This window comes from Loxodonta africana, chromosome 21 (genome assembly GCF_030014295.1).
Source record: "Loxodonta africana isolate mLoxAfr1 chromosome 21, mLoxAfr1.hap2, whole genome shotgun sequence".
Taxonomy (NCBI): domain Eukaryota; kingdom Metazoa; phylum Chordata; class Mammalia; order Proboscidea; family Elephantidae; genus Loxodonta; species Loxodonta africana.
Window position 1 is genome coordinate 22736770 of NC_087362.1, and position 17884 is coordinate 22754653.

Here is a 17884-nt window from a genome sequence, read left to right on the forward strand (position 1 = left end):
AAAAAACCCAGTGCATCGAGTCGATTCTGACTCACAGCGACCCTACAGGGCAGAGTAGAACTGCCCCATAGAGTTTCCAAGGACCGGGTGGCGAACTCAAACTCCGGACCTTTTGGTTTACAGCCGTAGCGCTTAACCACTATACCACCAGGGTTTACAAGTCTAGCAGACTTATAATCCCTTAAAGGGAGATTTGACCACTTAATTAAATTGTATTAAACATTTCAAACTGTATACGTAAATTTAACATATAAAATTTCTTTTTTTAACCGCCATGCTTAACTGACAAACATCTGCAACTTCTTAATATGATAAATTTAATAAATGAAATATGATTCCTAAATTCTTTTAAATGTTCCAATACTATTTACAGATTTGTTAAAATTTCAACTTAAAAAATCACAAAACTAAAATAATTACCCAATTACAGTATTTCCTACTGAAATTACAATGTTAATCTTTAGACATTTACAACCTCTATCGACTCGACGGCAGTGGTTTTATTAAACATCATAAGGTTTAAAAGTACTTAAAATTACAATTGTACACATATTTCTAAAGTTCTTAATATTCCAACTATACACACATTATTTCTAAATCTTCTATTCTAAAGATGCTTGCCCAAAAAGGAAACGGCTATGTCAAGCCACATAGTTTTGAAATTCCATTCCCAAAGGAACATGGTGGGGTGAGGGGGTTGCCAACCCAGCTGACTGAGGTTCTGGCCAAATGTGACATCTGAAGCTGCACATATCCAGAGCAATTTTTCTCACCACCTGACTACCATACTGATCCTTTTTTATAATTTCCACTTTATGAACTCTAAAACTCAAAGAAGGGAGCGGAGATGATGTAGCCCACACCCCTAGACTTACAGTGTAGCACTATCTAACTAATGTTCAAGGCCAGTTAATTAGAGTCGCTACGAGTCGGAATTGACCCAACTGCAAACAGGGTTGGTTTTTTTTTGGTTTTAATACCCTCCCAGGTGCCTGTATCTCTAATTTGACTTTGTACTTCCTTGGTTCTTAAAATAATTAAATATTTTCCATCTTGCTTCAAAGACTATTTCCTTGTTTTCATTATCACCCTGTTTGGTAGGACCATACAGCTGTCTCAAATATTGAAACTATATGCAATTAAGTGCTAAATACCACTCATGGCTCTGTCTGACTCTTCGGTCACAACTTTTAGGGGCGTCCTCCTGGTGATTAAGAGTGCTTTGCAATTTGTACTTTCGTTCTGCTACAGAAAAGTAGCCAGAATGATGAGGGTCATCACAGTAGGCCTGCATCCTACTAAAAAGCAGGTCAGGAGGAAATGCAGAGCAAGGGCTGTATGTACAAAGAAGCAGAACAAGAAACAGAACCAGGCTAAAGTGGAGCATTAACTTGGGTTCTAGTCCATGATTAAATACAAGTGTCAGGCACTGTGGATACAGCCGTAAATGTGACAGAGATGACCCACCTCTCTTCAAGCTCACAGGTTAAGGAAGAGACCTGCCACTGTGCACTGATAAAGCTGTTTGCCCTTAGGGTGGAGGAGGGGGTGTTCTTGCCTATGCACAGATAATGGTTTAGCAAATTGTGTATAACTCCATCTGAAAAGCATGTGCAGTAGTCTCCTTTATCCCCAGGGGATACGTTCCAAGACCCCCATGGATGCCTGAAGCTGTGGATAGTATTTGTCATGGATTGAAATGTGTCCTCCCAAATATCTGTCACCTTGGCTAGGCCTTGATTCCCAGTATTGTATGATTGTCCACCATTTTGTTATCTGATGTGATTTTCCTATGTGTTGTATATCCTACCTCTATGATGCTAATGAGATGGGATTAGCAGCAGTTATGTTGATGAGGCAGGACTCAATCTACAAGATTAGGTTGCGTCCTAAACCAATCCCTTTTGAGATATAAAAGCTAGAAGTAAACAGAGAGACATGGGGACCTCCTATTACCAAGAAACAAGAGCCAGGAGAATAGTGTGTCCTTTGGACCCGGGGCACCTATGCTGAGAAGGCCCTCCACCGGGTAATATTGATGATAAGGAGCTTTCCCCCAGAGCCAACAGAGAAAGAAAACCTTTCCCTGGAGCTGGCACCCTGAATTCAGACTTCTAGCCTCCTAGACTGTGAAAGAGTAAATTTCTCTTTGTTAAAGCCACCCACTTGTGGTATATCTGTTCCAGCAGCACTAGATAACCAAAAGATCAGCAGTTCAAATCCACCAGCTACTCTTTGGGAACCCTATGGGGCAGTTCTACTCCGTCCTGTAGAGTTGCTATGAGTCTGAATTGACTGACGGCAATGGATTTAGCTTTGTTTTTTCTGTACTCATTGAACATTTTTAGTCCGCAATGGACCAAGGGTAAATTTAACTACCAAAAGCGGAACCGCAGTTAAGGGAGGGGACTTCTGTAATTAACGTCCCTGGGTGGCACAGGCTGTTTGAGCTGTGGCAGAGTGGTTAAGTGCTATGGCCGCTAACCAAAAGATCAGCAGTTCAAATCCACCAGGTGCTCCTTGGAAGCTCTATGGGGCAGTTCTACTCTTTCCTAGGGTCGCTATGAGTCGGAATCAACTGGAAGGCAATGGGTTTGGTTTTTGCGGGGCGGGGGGGGGAGGTTAGTAACCAAAGGTTGGAGGCTCAACCCACCCAGAGGTACCACGGAAGAAACAGGCCTGGCAATCTGTTTCCATTCAGATTACAACCAAAAAAACCCTACGGGGCAGTTCTACTCTGTAACATGTGGGGTCTTCTATCAACAACACAAATCAGCAGCAACCAAAAAAAAAAAAACCCCAACAAAAATAAAATGTGTGTAATTGATTCTGAAGCATGTCACCCATTAACAATGTACCGAGACCTAAGGACCAGACAGATCCACTGGATAGTCCACTCTGAAACTTGCAGTTGCTGCCCTGGATCCAGGAAAGGACAGACAAAATGAGAAAACATGTCACTTACTTGGTAACTGTGAAAATAAAGCACTGACATTTTAAAATGTGTCCTATATTTAATTGAAATTATAATTTTTGTTAGATATTTGGATTTGTTCATTATTATTTTAGTTATATTGTAATAACATTTACATACCAAATCATTTTATAACATTTAACTTAGACATGGTTATAAGTTACCACAACCTTCTTAGAGTTTTAGTATGTTTGTAAATTAAGAAATTACCAAGAAGGATGGTCCTTTAGATAGAAGGAAAATTCCAGCCCAAGCAAAGCTTTATGCGATTTCTTAGAACTGAATTTACAACCACGTTTGTGAAGCCTCATTTTACAACTCTGATTTTTGTCAGAAATGAAACAGAGAGTGCTAAGGACATTGCAGCCAGGACATAAGGTTCTTTTATGTAGCTGATAATAGGCAGTCTCGGTAAGGCAGTACATACCTAACCAACATGAACCTATTTTAAGGGTCAGATTGTTCCTTCTACAGCTCCGTGAAACCTCTTAAAATAGCCTCTTTAAAAAATAAACTCCTCAAGTTACCTGTCTTTCTTAGGGTATAATTTTATATATATATATATATATATATATATATATATATTTACTAATATTTTCCTAGTGCACAAAAGACAGTAATTTATGAGCATTTTTGTAAGGAATAAATTAAGACCACTGTAATATCTTCTTTTAAAAAAGAAGGAAATTTACATTTTTAGTGTTTCTTTTAAACACTTCTTTTCAACAATAGGCAAGTTCTCCCTGGGTCTCTAAGGCCCTATAAAAATAAATATTATGTAATTTCTTACCTGTGATAGATACGGAAAAGTTGTTCATTCAGGACCCAACTTGAGGTTGTTTAAAAAGAGAGATGGACAGCTACGTGATAAATGACTAACAGTAAACACGCCTATACACATGCTGACAGGCTTATGACCCAAGTTCACCAGACAAAAGCCTCCCAAATGACATACAGACCACCACCTTTTCTCACCTGAATATACACAGCAGAGAGAAAAAGCTTAAAAAGGAGGAAGAGGAGAAGATGATTTGGGGTCACAGTAATCTATTAGACTCTCCAAACCTACCTCAGAGGACACCCATTTAGCACCCTCAATAAAGAAAAGACATATTTGGCCAAACTATTTAAAACCTGGGAGCGCTGGTGGCCCAGTGGTTAAGTGCTACACTGATAACCAAAAGGTCGGCAGTTCAAATCCACCACCTGCTCCTTGGAAACCCTATGGAGCAGTTCTATTCTGTCCTATGAGGTCGCTATGAGTTGGAATTGTCTCAATGGCAACAGGTTTGTTTGTTTGTTTATTAACTTAAAAACTGGTGGAATATCTGACCATATTTAGAGAGGTCAATAAAACTCTCTGAAAGAGAAAAAGTTTGAGAAATGATTTAGTCAGGAAAAAAAAAAAAGCTCCTCAATTCCTAATAATAGCTATAAATAAAAGTAAAAATAAGAGAAGCGAAGACTATTTTATAGGCACAAGTGATATCTGTAAACGTAAATACTTAAATCAATTTGAAATTAAAAACAATTTAAAATGGCTGCTCTACTCATGGTTATCCACTCATCATCAAAGCCTAGACAAAACCTATATATGTCTATAAAGTATTTTAGTCTATATATCTATATTTTTTGTTATTGTTAATTGCTTCAACTCATGGCAACCTTATGTATAACAGAACAAAATGTTGCCTGGTCCTGTGTCATCTCTGGGATCTTTAATGAGTTTGAGCCCACTGTTGAGGCTATTAAGTTCCTGAGTGGTGCAAATGATTAGTGCACCAAGGAACACTTCAGAAGGAAGGCCTGGCGATCTACTTCCAAAAAAAAAGAAAAACAGACACTGAAAACCTTATAGAGCACAATTTTACTGACACATGGAGTTGTCATGAGTTGGAATCAACTCGACAGCATCTGGTATACATCTATATCCAAACCAAACCCAGCGCCATTGAGTCGATTCCAACTCATCACGACCCTATAGGACAGAGTAGAACTGCCCCATAGAGTTTCCAAGGAGCGCCTGGTGGATTTGAACTGCCAACCCTTTGATTAGCAGCCGTAGCACTTAACCACTACTCCACTGGGGTTTCCATACATCTATATACTATTCACTGTGTAGGGGAAACACTGGTGGCGTAGCAGTTAAGTGCTACTACTGCTAACCAGAAGGTTGGCAGTCAAATCCACCAGGCACTCCTTGGAAACTCTGTGGGGCAGTTCTACTCTGTCCTATAGGGTCGATACGAGTTGGAGTCAACTCGATGGCAAAAGGTTTGATTTTGGTTTGGTATATGTCTATGGAGTAGTCACACAAGAAGTATCTATCTGTATTTCGTTTATTGCTTTAGCATTTTCCAAAAACCGAATTTGTCTCCTGAGAAAATGCATTTAACAGGTGCTGATTTCTCATTGTCTGGACTCTGTGAAGGTCCTGCTGGTTTTGTAAACTTAATGCAGTTTACAAAAGTGCGTGAAGTTAATTCCCATGATGCTGATTATTTTGAGAAGCTGGCTCCACATTTACGGAACCCCCACAATGAATAAGGCTAGTTTCCTCTAGTAAACTTAAAAAAAAAAAAAAAAAAATCTGTGCTGAACAAGGTATATTTTACACAGTCGTGACTTGAAATGAATGAAAGTATTTCAATAGGTCTGTCTGTTGTACTTCAAAATCAGATGTCCAACATCCCACCTACAATATAAAAAGAACAAAACACATTTTATTTTGCAAACGTCTTTAACATTTCCAGTAACTTCCCCCATACATATGGTCTTTATGTTTGTTAAGAATAGTACAGGAGATCCTTTAACTCTTGGGTCCATGTGCAGCACATGTTTCGCAGAATCAAGTAATGTGCCCACTGGCTATATAGCACGCATATCAAGCTTAAGTGGAGTAAAAAAGGGACTGTACTGCAAGAAACAAAATAAAACATTTCAAGATCCGCAAAACATTGCCTAAAAGAGTGAGGGGCAGATAAAGTAAAACAGCATATACACAGTGGGTATTCATCCAATGTTTCCTAATTAAATTGAAAGTATTAGGTGTATTGGCAAAGGCCTCCATTTTGTTTTTATCTTAGAAAGTTGATTTCAGCTTGGAATGCCACCCAGTACTTTTTTACAATGGTTATGAAAAAAGTCTGCATTAAAAATTATCCTTTGGCTAGAAAAAGAAAAGAGCATGGAGAACATTGGTCAGGGGGGTGACAGCCCAATCTTTATACTAAAGTTCTACTGCCCTGAACTTATGATCAAGGCTTAACGATTTGTGCAAGTTGTTGAACTGAGCTCTAGAAATAAGATATCTTTTGGAAAATATGAGACAATGGCAGTGAACTGCAGCTTCACAGTGAAGGAAAGATTTTCTAGTTCTTTGGACAGGTTATCAGGAGAGACCAGTCCCTGGAGAAGGATATCATGCCTGGTAAAGTAGAGGGTCAGTAAAAAAGAGAAAGACCCTCAATGAGATGGATTGCCACAGTGGCTGCAACAGTGGGCTCAAACATAGCAATGATTGTGAGGATGGTGAAGGACCAGGCAGTGTTTTGTTCTATTGTACATAGGGAGGTCACTATGATCAGGACTGAGTGCATGGCACCTAACAACAACAGCATGTAGGAAGACTTCCATTCTGTCAGTTTGTTGTACTGCGGTGACTTACATGTTGCTATCATACTGGAAACTATGCCACCAGTATGTCAAATACCAACAGAGTCATTCATGGAGGACAGGTTTCAGCAGAGCTTCCAGACTAAGACTAGGAAGAAAGGCCTGGGTTCTACCTCTGAAAATTAGCCAATGAAAACCCTGTGGATCACAACAGAATATTGTCTGATATAGTCTGGAAGACGAGTCCCTTAGATTAGAATTCACTCAAATACACAGTGGCTGCAACAATGGACTTGAGTACACCAATGATTGTGAAAACGATGCAGGACCTGGCAACATTTCATTCTATTTTGAATGGGATCTTCAGGAACCGGACCACCTCCAGAACAACCAACAACAACAACAGGTAAGAAGAGGAACTGAGTAGGTCCAATCAGACAGTATTGCTTTAGGATCTGATGTATGAGTAGCTGCCTTCTTTGAGCAAATAAATGAGACTATTGATCTTTCAAATACATTGGCGTGCATAAATACAGCAACTGTTTTTACTCAACCTGAGTTTAAGTTTATATTTAGACTCACTTAAAAAATAACTGCATCTAATGTCACTATGGAAACCCTGGTGGTGTAGTGGTTAAGTGCTATGGCTGCTAACCAAGAGGTGGCAGTTCAAATCCACCAGGTGCTCCTTGGAAACCCTATGGGGCAGCTCTACTCTGTCCTATAGGGTCACTATGAGTCGGAATCCACTCGACAACAATGTTTTGTTTTTAATGTCACTGAACAACTTGTGTAGAAATCGTCACCTGGGAACCTAATTTGCTGTATAAACTTTAACCAAAAACACAATAAAATCTTATTTAAGAAAAAAAACAAACAACTTTGTTTAAGCTTCTCCCCTTCCCTCAAGTCCCTGACTTCTCCCCTCCCTCCCAGCCCCAAGTCTGAGCCAGCACACTACCGCTTTTTAAGGCCCCATTCCAGGGACTAGGCTGGTCTCAGCACAAAACCTTCTTTGATTTCCTATCCGATGATGTCACCTGCTCATCCCACTTCCTCACACCTGGGTTCTTCCTAGCCTTGTTTACTCTCAGCCTCTGGAGAAGAAAACAAATTTTCCCTAAGTCTTGAAGACACTTGCAGATCTTACGGTCCAGTGCGCTCCCCGCTGCAATCGTCCCCTCCCCCACCACTGCTATATAGTCCCTTCTCCTTTTTTCTTTCTGAATAGTCTCCCTATCAGAATAACCCTAGTGATAATGCTCTGCCTCCACTTTGTAAATAATCGGCTTTCGTTTGAAATCAAATGTCTTAGATATAAGTATTCTTTTTTATTATCGCTATTCTAGAACGATGATGCTCAGCAGTGGTTTTGAAATGAGCAGTTTTTCTAAAAAAAAATTACTGACAATAGAAAGTTGTCCCAGAGCGTATTATTATAATTAACTCACTTGTTTTTGCTTAAGCGTCAACCTTATAATATTTTACGACAGCCACCTTATCTTTCGAAGATTTAGGGACAGTAAAAGATATATGTAAATCCTTTCGAAATAATAAAAGATGTTGGTAATACAGAAGCCCTGGTGGTGTAGTGGTTAAGTGCTATGGCTGCTAACCAAAAGGTCTGCAGTTCAAATCCACCAGGCACTCGTTGGGAACTCTATGGGGCAGTTCTACTCCGGCCAATAGGGTCACTATGAGTTGGAATAACTTGACTGCAAGAAGCTTTTTCAGGTTACTGGTAACACAAACAGGCTGTTTTATTAGAAAGAGCTGGCCGCTAGGTTTCTTACAAAACGCCATATCCTGAATTTTAAAAAAGAAAGAGAAACATTCACAGAGCCATGGATTCATGGTGATTCCAGTAACTAATGGGTGGGGAGGAGAGAGCAATTTTAAACATGTTTCAAATGTAAGCTTATTTGATGTTTCAACTAACTGTCAAATAAATCTTTACGGCATTTTCAAGTGCATGATTTCAATACCATTTCATGAAGGGAAAAAAATTAAATCTGGGGGTGTATGACTTTCACACAGACAGCTCTGGGCCTTAGCGTGGAATACTAACGCCTCCTGCAGATTATTTAAATGCAAAATTTTTACTAAATAAATTTCTACTGGCTCTCTTTGCAACTTTTATTTAACACTTAAAAAAGGTCTAAACTTGCTAAAATGTCTCATACTTAACCTCCTAATTTATAGGCCAGGAGAAAGAGAGCTTCCTACCAGACCACTTACAGCAGACAACAAACACAAGTACACCAGAGACACTTGAAAAGACGTGCAGCTGGTGGATTTCTCCACGACGCAAAACTGAATGCTGCACAATAAAATCTAAGTCCAGACAAAAGAAAACCGCCATTTCTAACCTTTCGTGTTGTCCATACCTCTCTTCTGGCATGCTAACATGCATCATGTCAACACTGAACTTAAACGCAGGTTGGTTCTGTTATGTGCACTTTTGCCTGTTGCAGAAATGCCATTTATTCAACAAATATTCATTCCGTAGCCACTATGTCCTAACAGAGTCCTAGACTTTTGGATACAGAAATGGACAAGACATAATTCCTGACCACAAGAAGTTCACAGTCTACTGGATGGTAATATAGGCCAACAATGGAAAATGCGATAATAGAGTTAATAATAATTGCTGCCACATATTGAATTAAAGACCATTATATTAATGACTTTATGTAATCATCACATTATTGTCATTTCATAGGTGATGAATCTGGAGCCTCGAGAGAAGTTAATCGATTGCCAAGAATGCTTAGCTAAGAAAAGGAAGAGTCAGGGTTTCAACCCAGGCCCCCTGACATCAAAGCTAACACTGTAAACCTACATGTCATAGCTCTTCAAAGAACAAAGGAAACACAAAGAAAGGACTTCAGTGAGGGTAAGAAAGTGGGGGGAGGAATGAGAAAGGAGGTCTTAAAAAAGATCTTTCCATTTAGATGAGCCTGAAAAAAAATAAGTTAGTCAGTTTCATTATAAATTCTTTACAAAAGTGAGTTAGCTGCCAAAGTCAACGTCGGAAGTGCCCTGCATTCATTTAGCTACCTAAAGAAAAAACTGTAAAGACATTCTCAATAATGACAACCGCTTTTGCTCTTCCTAGTGAATGAAGCAAAACAGTATGGAAAACTGAAGAAAATCAGAAATGCCTCACATTTGAAAAGTCTATGAAAGGCAAGCACTTGTTAACAAGAAAACAGTGATGAAGGGGAAACAGGGCTGAGAGGGAAAAAGTCCTTCAGGGTTGTCAACTGGACTTCTGCAAAAGCATTCGGCAGGCCCAGTGAAAGTAGATCTCATCTGATGGCCCAGCCAAGGGCCTACTCTGAGGGAATGTGAAGCCTATGGATCACAGTTTCCAGACCAACTGAAAGTGAAGGAAAATTTTACAAAATAGTCCACCTTCTCAATATCTAGGTGCAAGCAGCTTCATTAAATTACTTTCTATATATTCTACTCCTCTGGCCTCACAACAATTCTGTGAGGTGAATGCTTTTAAGTATTCCCATGTTATAGACAAGAGACAAAAGTAAGCAAAAGTTAAATGCATGCAACTAGTTAATAACAAAAGAAGAATTGGTATCCATTTGTCTTAATCTTTTCAATCAAAATTATCTGTACCGTCTCATTGCCTCAGAATCATGTTCCCAATTCAATAAGCATGTCTTAAGAGCTTGCTGTACATAAATCACTATGTTAGCTGTTTATGGACAAAAGAAGTAGAAAACATATGTTCCCCATCCCTGAGGGTCTCCTGTTTTTGAGGATCTTTACTAGAGAACTAGCAAATTAATCCTTAATGAAATAATAATGAATGATAATAAGCTAATGCTGTGTTTCTCAAAAGGAGCCCTGGTGGCACAGTGGTTAAGAGCTCAGCTGCTAATCGAGAGGTCAATAGTTCAAACCCACCAGCCACATGATGGAAGAAAGATATGGCAGCTTGCTTCCAGAAAGATTACAGCCTTGGAAACCCTATAGGGCAGTTCTACTCTGTCCTGTAGGGTCACTATGAGTCAGAATCGACTCAATGGCAACGGGTGTTTCTCAGACTAGTATAACACTATTTCCAAGATAAGCTGCTTGAAAAAAAGGGGTTCCTTGGTGAAAGAAAGATAAAGAAATAGTACATACTACACATCTACCTTGGAGATTTGAAACAACAATAGCACATTAGATGGTTCTGGTAAGTCTTGCAATATACAAATCTCTTTATCTTCGGTTACCTAATCCCTATTGAACATGGCTGAAATAATGTTCCATTGAATACATTTTGGGAAAATCTGGGTTAATGTGTCACCCCTTGCAGGGGCTGTTTTTGCATTTCTTAACGTCTCTCTCAAAGGAAGTGACCGTAAAGGTAGAGTTTCACCCCTATGATATGCCAATCAGATGGTGATTCGTTTGCCACCTCTCAGATCAGTTTCCATAGAAAGCTACCTATTTTGTCTGAGCACAGGATAAAATGTTAGGAACCAGCCTAATTTCCCCTCTCTGCCATTAGCCAATCAGAAGTCATTCAAGAACATTACTTCTGGCAAGAGTTTCTTTGGCTCACTAGGGTCTAAAAAGAACTCTTGACCACATGTAGTACATCTAGGTCTTTCCCCAGAATCTAACATCTACCTTCACCAAATGTATCCATCCATCCATTGCCATCGAGTCGATTCTGACCCATAGTGACCCTACAGGAAGGACAGAGTAGAACTGCCCCATAGCAAGGAGCAGCTGGTGTATTTGAACTGCCAACCTTTTGGTTAGCAGCCATAGCACTTAACCACTGCACTGCCAGGACTCCACCAAACGTATGGTGCTGGTCAATCATAATTATTTCCCACTAATAAAGTAGTGAGTGCTTATCTGGTATGAAAAGAGGTCATACAAGTAATCAAAATCCCCGTGTCTCTTTTCGAGCTGAATAGAAATGTTGCCAGCATTAAATGTTCCATCTCAATATTTGGCAAATGCTTTTCGGCATGCATACACTTTAAATTTTAACAGATTTTTTTTAGGAAATAGATCCAAAATAATCATTCCAACATTTGGGAGAGAAAAATCTCTGCTGTAAAGAATTTTTTAAGACAGCATTCTAGGTATAAATCAAATCTACTCCCCAAAAGCCATCTTAAACTCCATGTAGAAGAATACATGTTTCAAACAGAATAATCTCAATTTGTATTTAACTTTGGGAGGAGTGGTCTGGGAATGTGGATTCCATTACTGAGACATAAATTAATAGAAGTTTCTTTTATTAGTACTGCAATGATGGATATGCATGCTTACGAGAATATATGTTTGAGTTTGGACGCATGAGTCTGTATGTGTAGAAATATCAAGAAAAGGATAAAATATAAGCAAAAGGAAAGAAAAATGCAGAATATGGTCATGCCTGGCAAGTATCACATCTAACAGGGACATATCTGAGTACCTAGAATGAGTCGAGGACCCAGTCTAAGCAACCTTAGGCACAGCCTTCATCCCAGTCCTACATGGACGAGGAGCATTAACTCCCAGCACAGGAAGAAGGTATCTGGGTCCAGACTCACAGTGTCTTTGGAGATGAGGCTGGTGTGAAGACCTCTTGCAGTTCTGCTAATCAAGGCTGGTTAATACTGGTGAGCGGAAAGTCAAGTCCCTAGTTCCCACTTCTCTGATGCTTCTGCGCTGACACCACCGGCACATGCAGTACTTCTTCCTCTGATCCTAACGACCCAGAGCTAGGTCAGATCTCACAAGTCTGTCCAAGACCTCAGACACTAGCGCCAAGCTTTCTAGTCCCCAGGACACCCTCATCTCTGACCTTCTGGCTTCAAATTTGGGCTTTTTCTGCTACCCCTTCTGGATGCCAAGAGTAAACTCAGGAGTCTCCAGGGCTCTCCTGACTTCTGACTTGTTGGCTATAAATTTGGGGGTTCCCTTTTTTTTTTTTCTTTACTCCCTCAGGATAACAGTCATAAGCTCAGGGATTCTCAGCTCTCTTCACTTCTGACCTACTAGCTCCCACTACTCCCTTGGGTACAATAATTTGCTAGAAGGACTCACAGAACTCAAGGAAAGCACAGTTTTATTATAGCAAAAATGATATAAAATGAAGATACATGGGGTGAGATCTGGGAGGGTTCCCAACGCAAAGCTTCCATGTCCCAAAAAGAGACATGCTACCCTCCCACATTCATTGATGTCTGTCACCAACCAGGAAGCTCATGAAGTTTCCCTGTCAAGATCCTTTAGTGGGGGTTAGGTTAGGTGTGGTCTGGAGCCCCCATCAAAAACTCTTAGGATTACTGGGGAAATTTCAAGTTTTTCGAGGTTATCTCTCAGGAATCAGGACAAAGACCAAATTCCTTAAGTTAATTTCAAACTCCACAACCTGCAACCCTCCTCCAACATATTTTTTCAGGTCTCTGAAGTGACACAAAAGGATGTCGGAGACCCAATATTCAGCTAGTCAAGAATCAACCTGATTCCTGTGGTGTCATCCTTCCCTCCCTGATCAATTCAAAACAGAATTTTCTTTCCCTTTTTAATGAATCCAAATGTTGAAGGTCTGAAAGAGTAAATCATTTTCCACATCCTACCACCAAACAACTACAAAGATCAATTCTTTCTGCTCAGGAAGAGAGCTGGTGGTGTCAACAAACACCTTCTATTCATAAACTGCTGCCTAACCAAGTAAACTTCTCACTTGCTGGTTCTACCACAGGGAAGGGCTTTGTGTGTTTGTTACGTGTTGTTTTAGAGAATTTAAGAAAGCTAATTAACAAACTTGACACGGCTCTCTTGTTGGAAAATAAAATAAATATGAGCAACTTCATTAAAAGTTGTAGTCAAGCAAATGAATTTGTTAAGCTAAACATTATTCACTAATATCTTAATCAGAAATATTATTCGAACAAAAAAAATAAAGTATTTAAAAGGTAAAAATAGTTAACACCTTTGCCCTCTTTCAAAAACAGTGGGTTCTGTTAAAACTTACATCTATATAAGCTGCATTGAAGTTGGTAAACCTCAACCATCTCTTCATCTCCTGTCTTCTTTCATCCACTCTTCAGTAACTAAATCACCCTGACCTAGTGTCCCTAGTCTTTCTCCTGTACTTCCACCACCATTATTACAACCAATCATACCTTCATGTTGTCCTTCAAACTTCTGATTCTTGTGTATCACTATACAACCTATAGAACCTGGTGCACCTTGAGTGAACAGGTGCTCAAGAAACACTAAAGGGATCCATTCCTACCTCAGTATGGTATGGATTGAGCCCTGGTGGCACTGTGGTTAAAAGCTCTGGCTGCTAAACAAAAGTTCAGCGGTTCAAATCCACGAGCCACTCCTTGGAAACCGTATGGGGCAGCACTACTTTGTCCTGTAGGGTTGCTCTGAGTTGGAATTGACTTAACAGCAATGAGTTTGGGTTCATTTTGGTTTTGCAGTATGGATATTTCTTTTTCAGGCCTTGAAATGTTTTAATCTAAAAGGAATTTGAAGGCCATTTAAGAATAGTGAACATTTTCCTTTACCCAAACTTTCTAAAACATTAATTCATTCAAGCACTACCAAACTTATGTATAGATCAGACCTCTAGTTCCCTGAAGATCTCTAACCTATTATTCTCTCGTAAAAAGTGGAAGAGGAAGAAAATCAATTGTGCTTTTTTTTTTAGTGTTGGCTCAAAATAGTTTATTTCCATGTTTTAAAATACAATAGACATTTGTATTCTATTATTAGGCAATACCATGGACTTAGATCTCCCATCACTTAACAAAGAATTATAAAGCACATAATATAAAGCATTTCTGATTTCATCTTTGTAAGTTCAATTAAGGAAACCCTGCTGGCATAGTGGTTAAGTGCTACGGCTGCTAACCAAAAGGTCGGCAGTTCGAATCCACCAGGCGCTCCTTGGAACTCTATGGGGCAGTTCTACTCTATCCTATAGGGTCGCTATGAGTCAGAATCGACTCCATGGCAGTGGGTTTGGTTTTTTTTTTTTTTCTGGAAGTTCAATTAAATCTGTGCATTTTGTTTGTGAGGAACACAACATTGTTATTTTAAAACACTGTGTTATTCAATCATACACCGATTCATTTTTTCTGGAGTGTATATTGAATGTCTGCTGTGTACCAGACCTGTTCTGGGTTCCTACCTCATAGAGCTTATAGTCTAAAAATGGGATTTACAAATTTTGATAGACTTTGCGTTTTAGATATTCAAGCAACGAAAATATTTTCATTTTCCAAAGTATATCACCTCCTGACAATATCATCTTGTTTCAAACCTGAAACAAGAAATCAAAAAGTTAATAAGTATTAACTTTCACATAGTCTCTTCAAAACTCAGAATGACAAAAGGTTCTAATTAAGTACCAAAAAAAACCGAAAACCCCCACTGCTTTTTCATGCCTTAAAACATTTTAATCTAAAAGGAATTTGAAGCCTATTTAAGAATAGTGAACATTTTCCTTTACCCAAACTTTCTAAAATGTTAATTCATACAAGTACTACCAAACTTATGTATAGATCAGACCTCCACACTATGGAGTCAATTCTGACTTATAGTGACCTTATAGGACAGAGTAGAACTGCCCCATAGGGTTTCCAAGGAGCGGCTGGTGGATTTGAACTGCCAGCTTCTGGTTAACAGCCCAGCTCTTTAACCACTGCACCACCAGGAAAATCACAAATTTTAGATTACCATTAACTGCGCCAAGGATGTCTTTGGGAGCCCTGATGGCACAGTAGCTAAGAGCTCGGCTGCTAACAAAAGGTTGGCAGTTTGAATCCACTAACTCTTCCTTGGAAACCCTATGGGGTAGTTCTCTGTCCAAAGCGTCGCTGTGAGTCAAAATCGGTTCGACAGCGATGGGTTTGGGTTTTGGTTCTGGTTAGGATGCCTTTTGGCTTTGGCTATCTGAAACTGAGTCATCACATCTTAAATTTTTATCTCCAGATGACCGTACCAAACTAATTCTCAAAACTGCCAATTCTACAAGTGGAAACCTGCTAACGCACATTATATAAAATGTTTTCTATGATCTGATTTTAGGATTTTGACAGCAAACGTACACAAACCTTTTTGTTCATATTATTTGAATGTAAGAAATGTTTCCTGCTTGAAGATTTATCATTCAATAAATCAAATGTTGGGAGATCAAAACATTTCTATCAACCACCTATTTTAATCCTTCTCAGTTTGGTTTTTATATATCATGATAAAGCTATTCTGGCCCTGCATTGAGAATTTTCAGCCTGTTTTTCTTGCTTTCATTGTCATTAAAAAAAAAATCCTATGCTAATACTGGTCACTCAGATTACTTTAACAATGCCTTTGCCTTCAGAAGACCAAAAATAATAATAATAACCAAACCCGTTACCCACAAGTCCATTCCAACTCATAGCGACCCTACAGGACCGAGTAGAACTGCCCCATAGAAGACCAGGCCTAAAGAATTAGGTAACTTCAGCAAAAAAAACAGAAACATACCGGAAAAAAAAAGCCCCCAAGAACATGTTTTAAAAATAGCTCTTTACTAAACTAAATGCATGGCATTTCACATAAACTAAAATATGGCTTAACTCATACTCAGTAGGAAGCTGCATTAGATGGCTACGGGGGAGCATCGGATGGAATAAAAACCTGGTTCCAAACTATTCCTCACAGGTGGCTAAAAAAAGAAAAAAGCAGAGAAAATAGAATAGTCTTTATTTTCCTTAATAAAGGTCATGTACCGGTTGAAAATCGGAATGTCCATCAGAGGCCACTTTTCACCCTCCGAGGAGAACCTAGGAGTCTGCACACACCATCAGCCCAGTACTGGCAATGTCTGTGAGATCTCCCGGGCGTCCACAGCACAGGGTGTACCTAAGAGGCACGTACAGGTAGGGATGGGTACTCAGGGCCTACTAGGAAACAAACGACGAATGGCTGTCTTTCGTTTCCTCTCACCCTCTGCTGTGTGCAGCTCATCTTTCCACTCCTGCCTGCAAGGAAGCTTGCCCCCCTCCCTGAGAATCTCCAATTATCCCGCCGTCTCTGATACAGCAACATGACAGTGACCGCAGCGTTTGTGTGCTCCGTACTCCTACCCCCACCTTCTCCAACCTCTCAGGCGTATCATCACCGAACGGTGGACCAGGGCTGGGGAGAGGCTTTGGGATGAGGGGAGTAGGGTAGGGGTTGGGATCCCAGCGTCTGGCAGCGGTTCTTCCTCATCTTCACCCCTTCCACCTTCCACCTTCCACAGCAGACTCCCTTTTCCAGGAGGCACCCATGAGCTCACCTTTCCCTCCTTCCCCCACCGCCCACAGTCCCACCCTCTGCCGCCCTCGGGGACCCCACCCCACCAGGCATGACAGGGGCCAGCGTCCTCACCAGGCTCATGGACCCCGGGGTTGTCGGACAGCTCTATGACCAGGAGCTCGCGGCCCTCGAAACTGCGCCCCACGGTGTAGATCCTGCTGATGGCGGTGCACTGCAGCCACACGGACACCAGAGCCTCGCGCAGCTCGGGGTAGCGGTGGTACTCGAAGGAGATGCCGTCCTCCTGCAGCAGCCGCCGGCGCCGCCTCATGCCCGCCGCGGACGTCCCGGGCTCCTGGGCTTGGGCGCCCAACAGCCACCCGCAGGCGGCCAGTGTCCCGCACAGCGCCAGCAGCGCCCTGCCGCCTGGCCCGGCCATCGCTGCGCTCGGGCCCGCCGCGGGTCGCGCCTGCCTGCACCCTGCGGTCCCTTTTGTCTGCCCGGCTCCGGGGCTGGCTGGCCGCGCTGCCGAGGGGCGACAAGCTGCGCACCAGCCTCCTCTCGCCTCACCTTCCTGGGCTGAATGAGTGTCGGCGCGCGCGCTGGGGCCCCCCAGAGGAGAGGGGCGCTGCCGCGGCTCTGCGGGCCGCACTACTGGCCGCCCAGCCCAGGGGAGCTGCAGGAGAAACCACTGCGACGAGGGGGCGCGGCGGGGCGCAGATCCCTCCCGGCGCTGGGCGCAGGAGTCGGGAGCCGGGGCGAATCCGGGAGGGCGGCAGGCGGTGTTTGTTAGCTCAAAACCACGTCAAATGCCAAATGGCGCCGGGGGCGATGCAGGTGAAACGACAGCGAAAGTCTGGGTTTAGGGAAAGCTGTTGTCATGGAGAGACCTATGACATCGCGTGTGGAAGAAATCGTCTTGAATTGCTAGTGGACCTTTTATAAAGTGACATCTATCCCAAGCCTACTAGGGTTTCCGTCTTGATGCCCCAAGAATTAGAGCACATTCTAGAATAAAAGAAACAAAAAGGAAGGATCGGC

At 41.3% G+C, this 17884-nt stretch overlaps 1 protein-coding gene across 2 annotated transcripts in view; it reads right to left on the bottom strand.

Annotated features, from left to right (window-relative positions):
• The window catches only part of CPE (carboxypeptidase E), a 127182-nt gene extending 109768 nt beyond the window's left edge, over nt 1-17414 (bottom strand). For both annotated transcript variants that reach the window (XM_064273594.1, XM_064273595.1), the window contains exon 1: nt 16976-17414. In XM_064273594.1, the coding sequence (XP_064129664.1) occupies nt 16976-17282 (307 nt within the window). In that variant the 5' untranslated portion in view covers nt 17283-17414. The remainder of the gene's footprint in view (nt 1-16975) is intronic.
• Between the last annotated feature and the right edge of the window lie 470 nt (nt 17415-17884).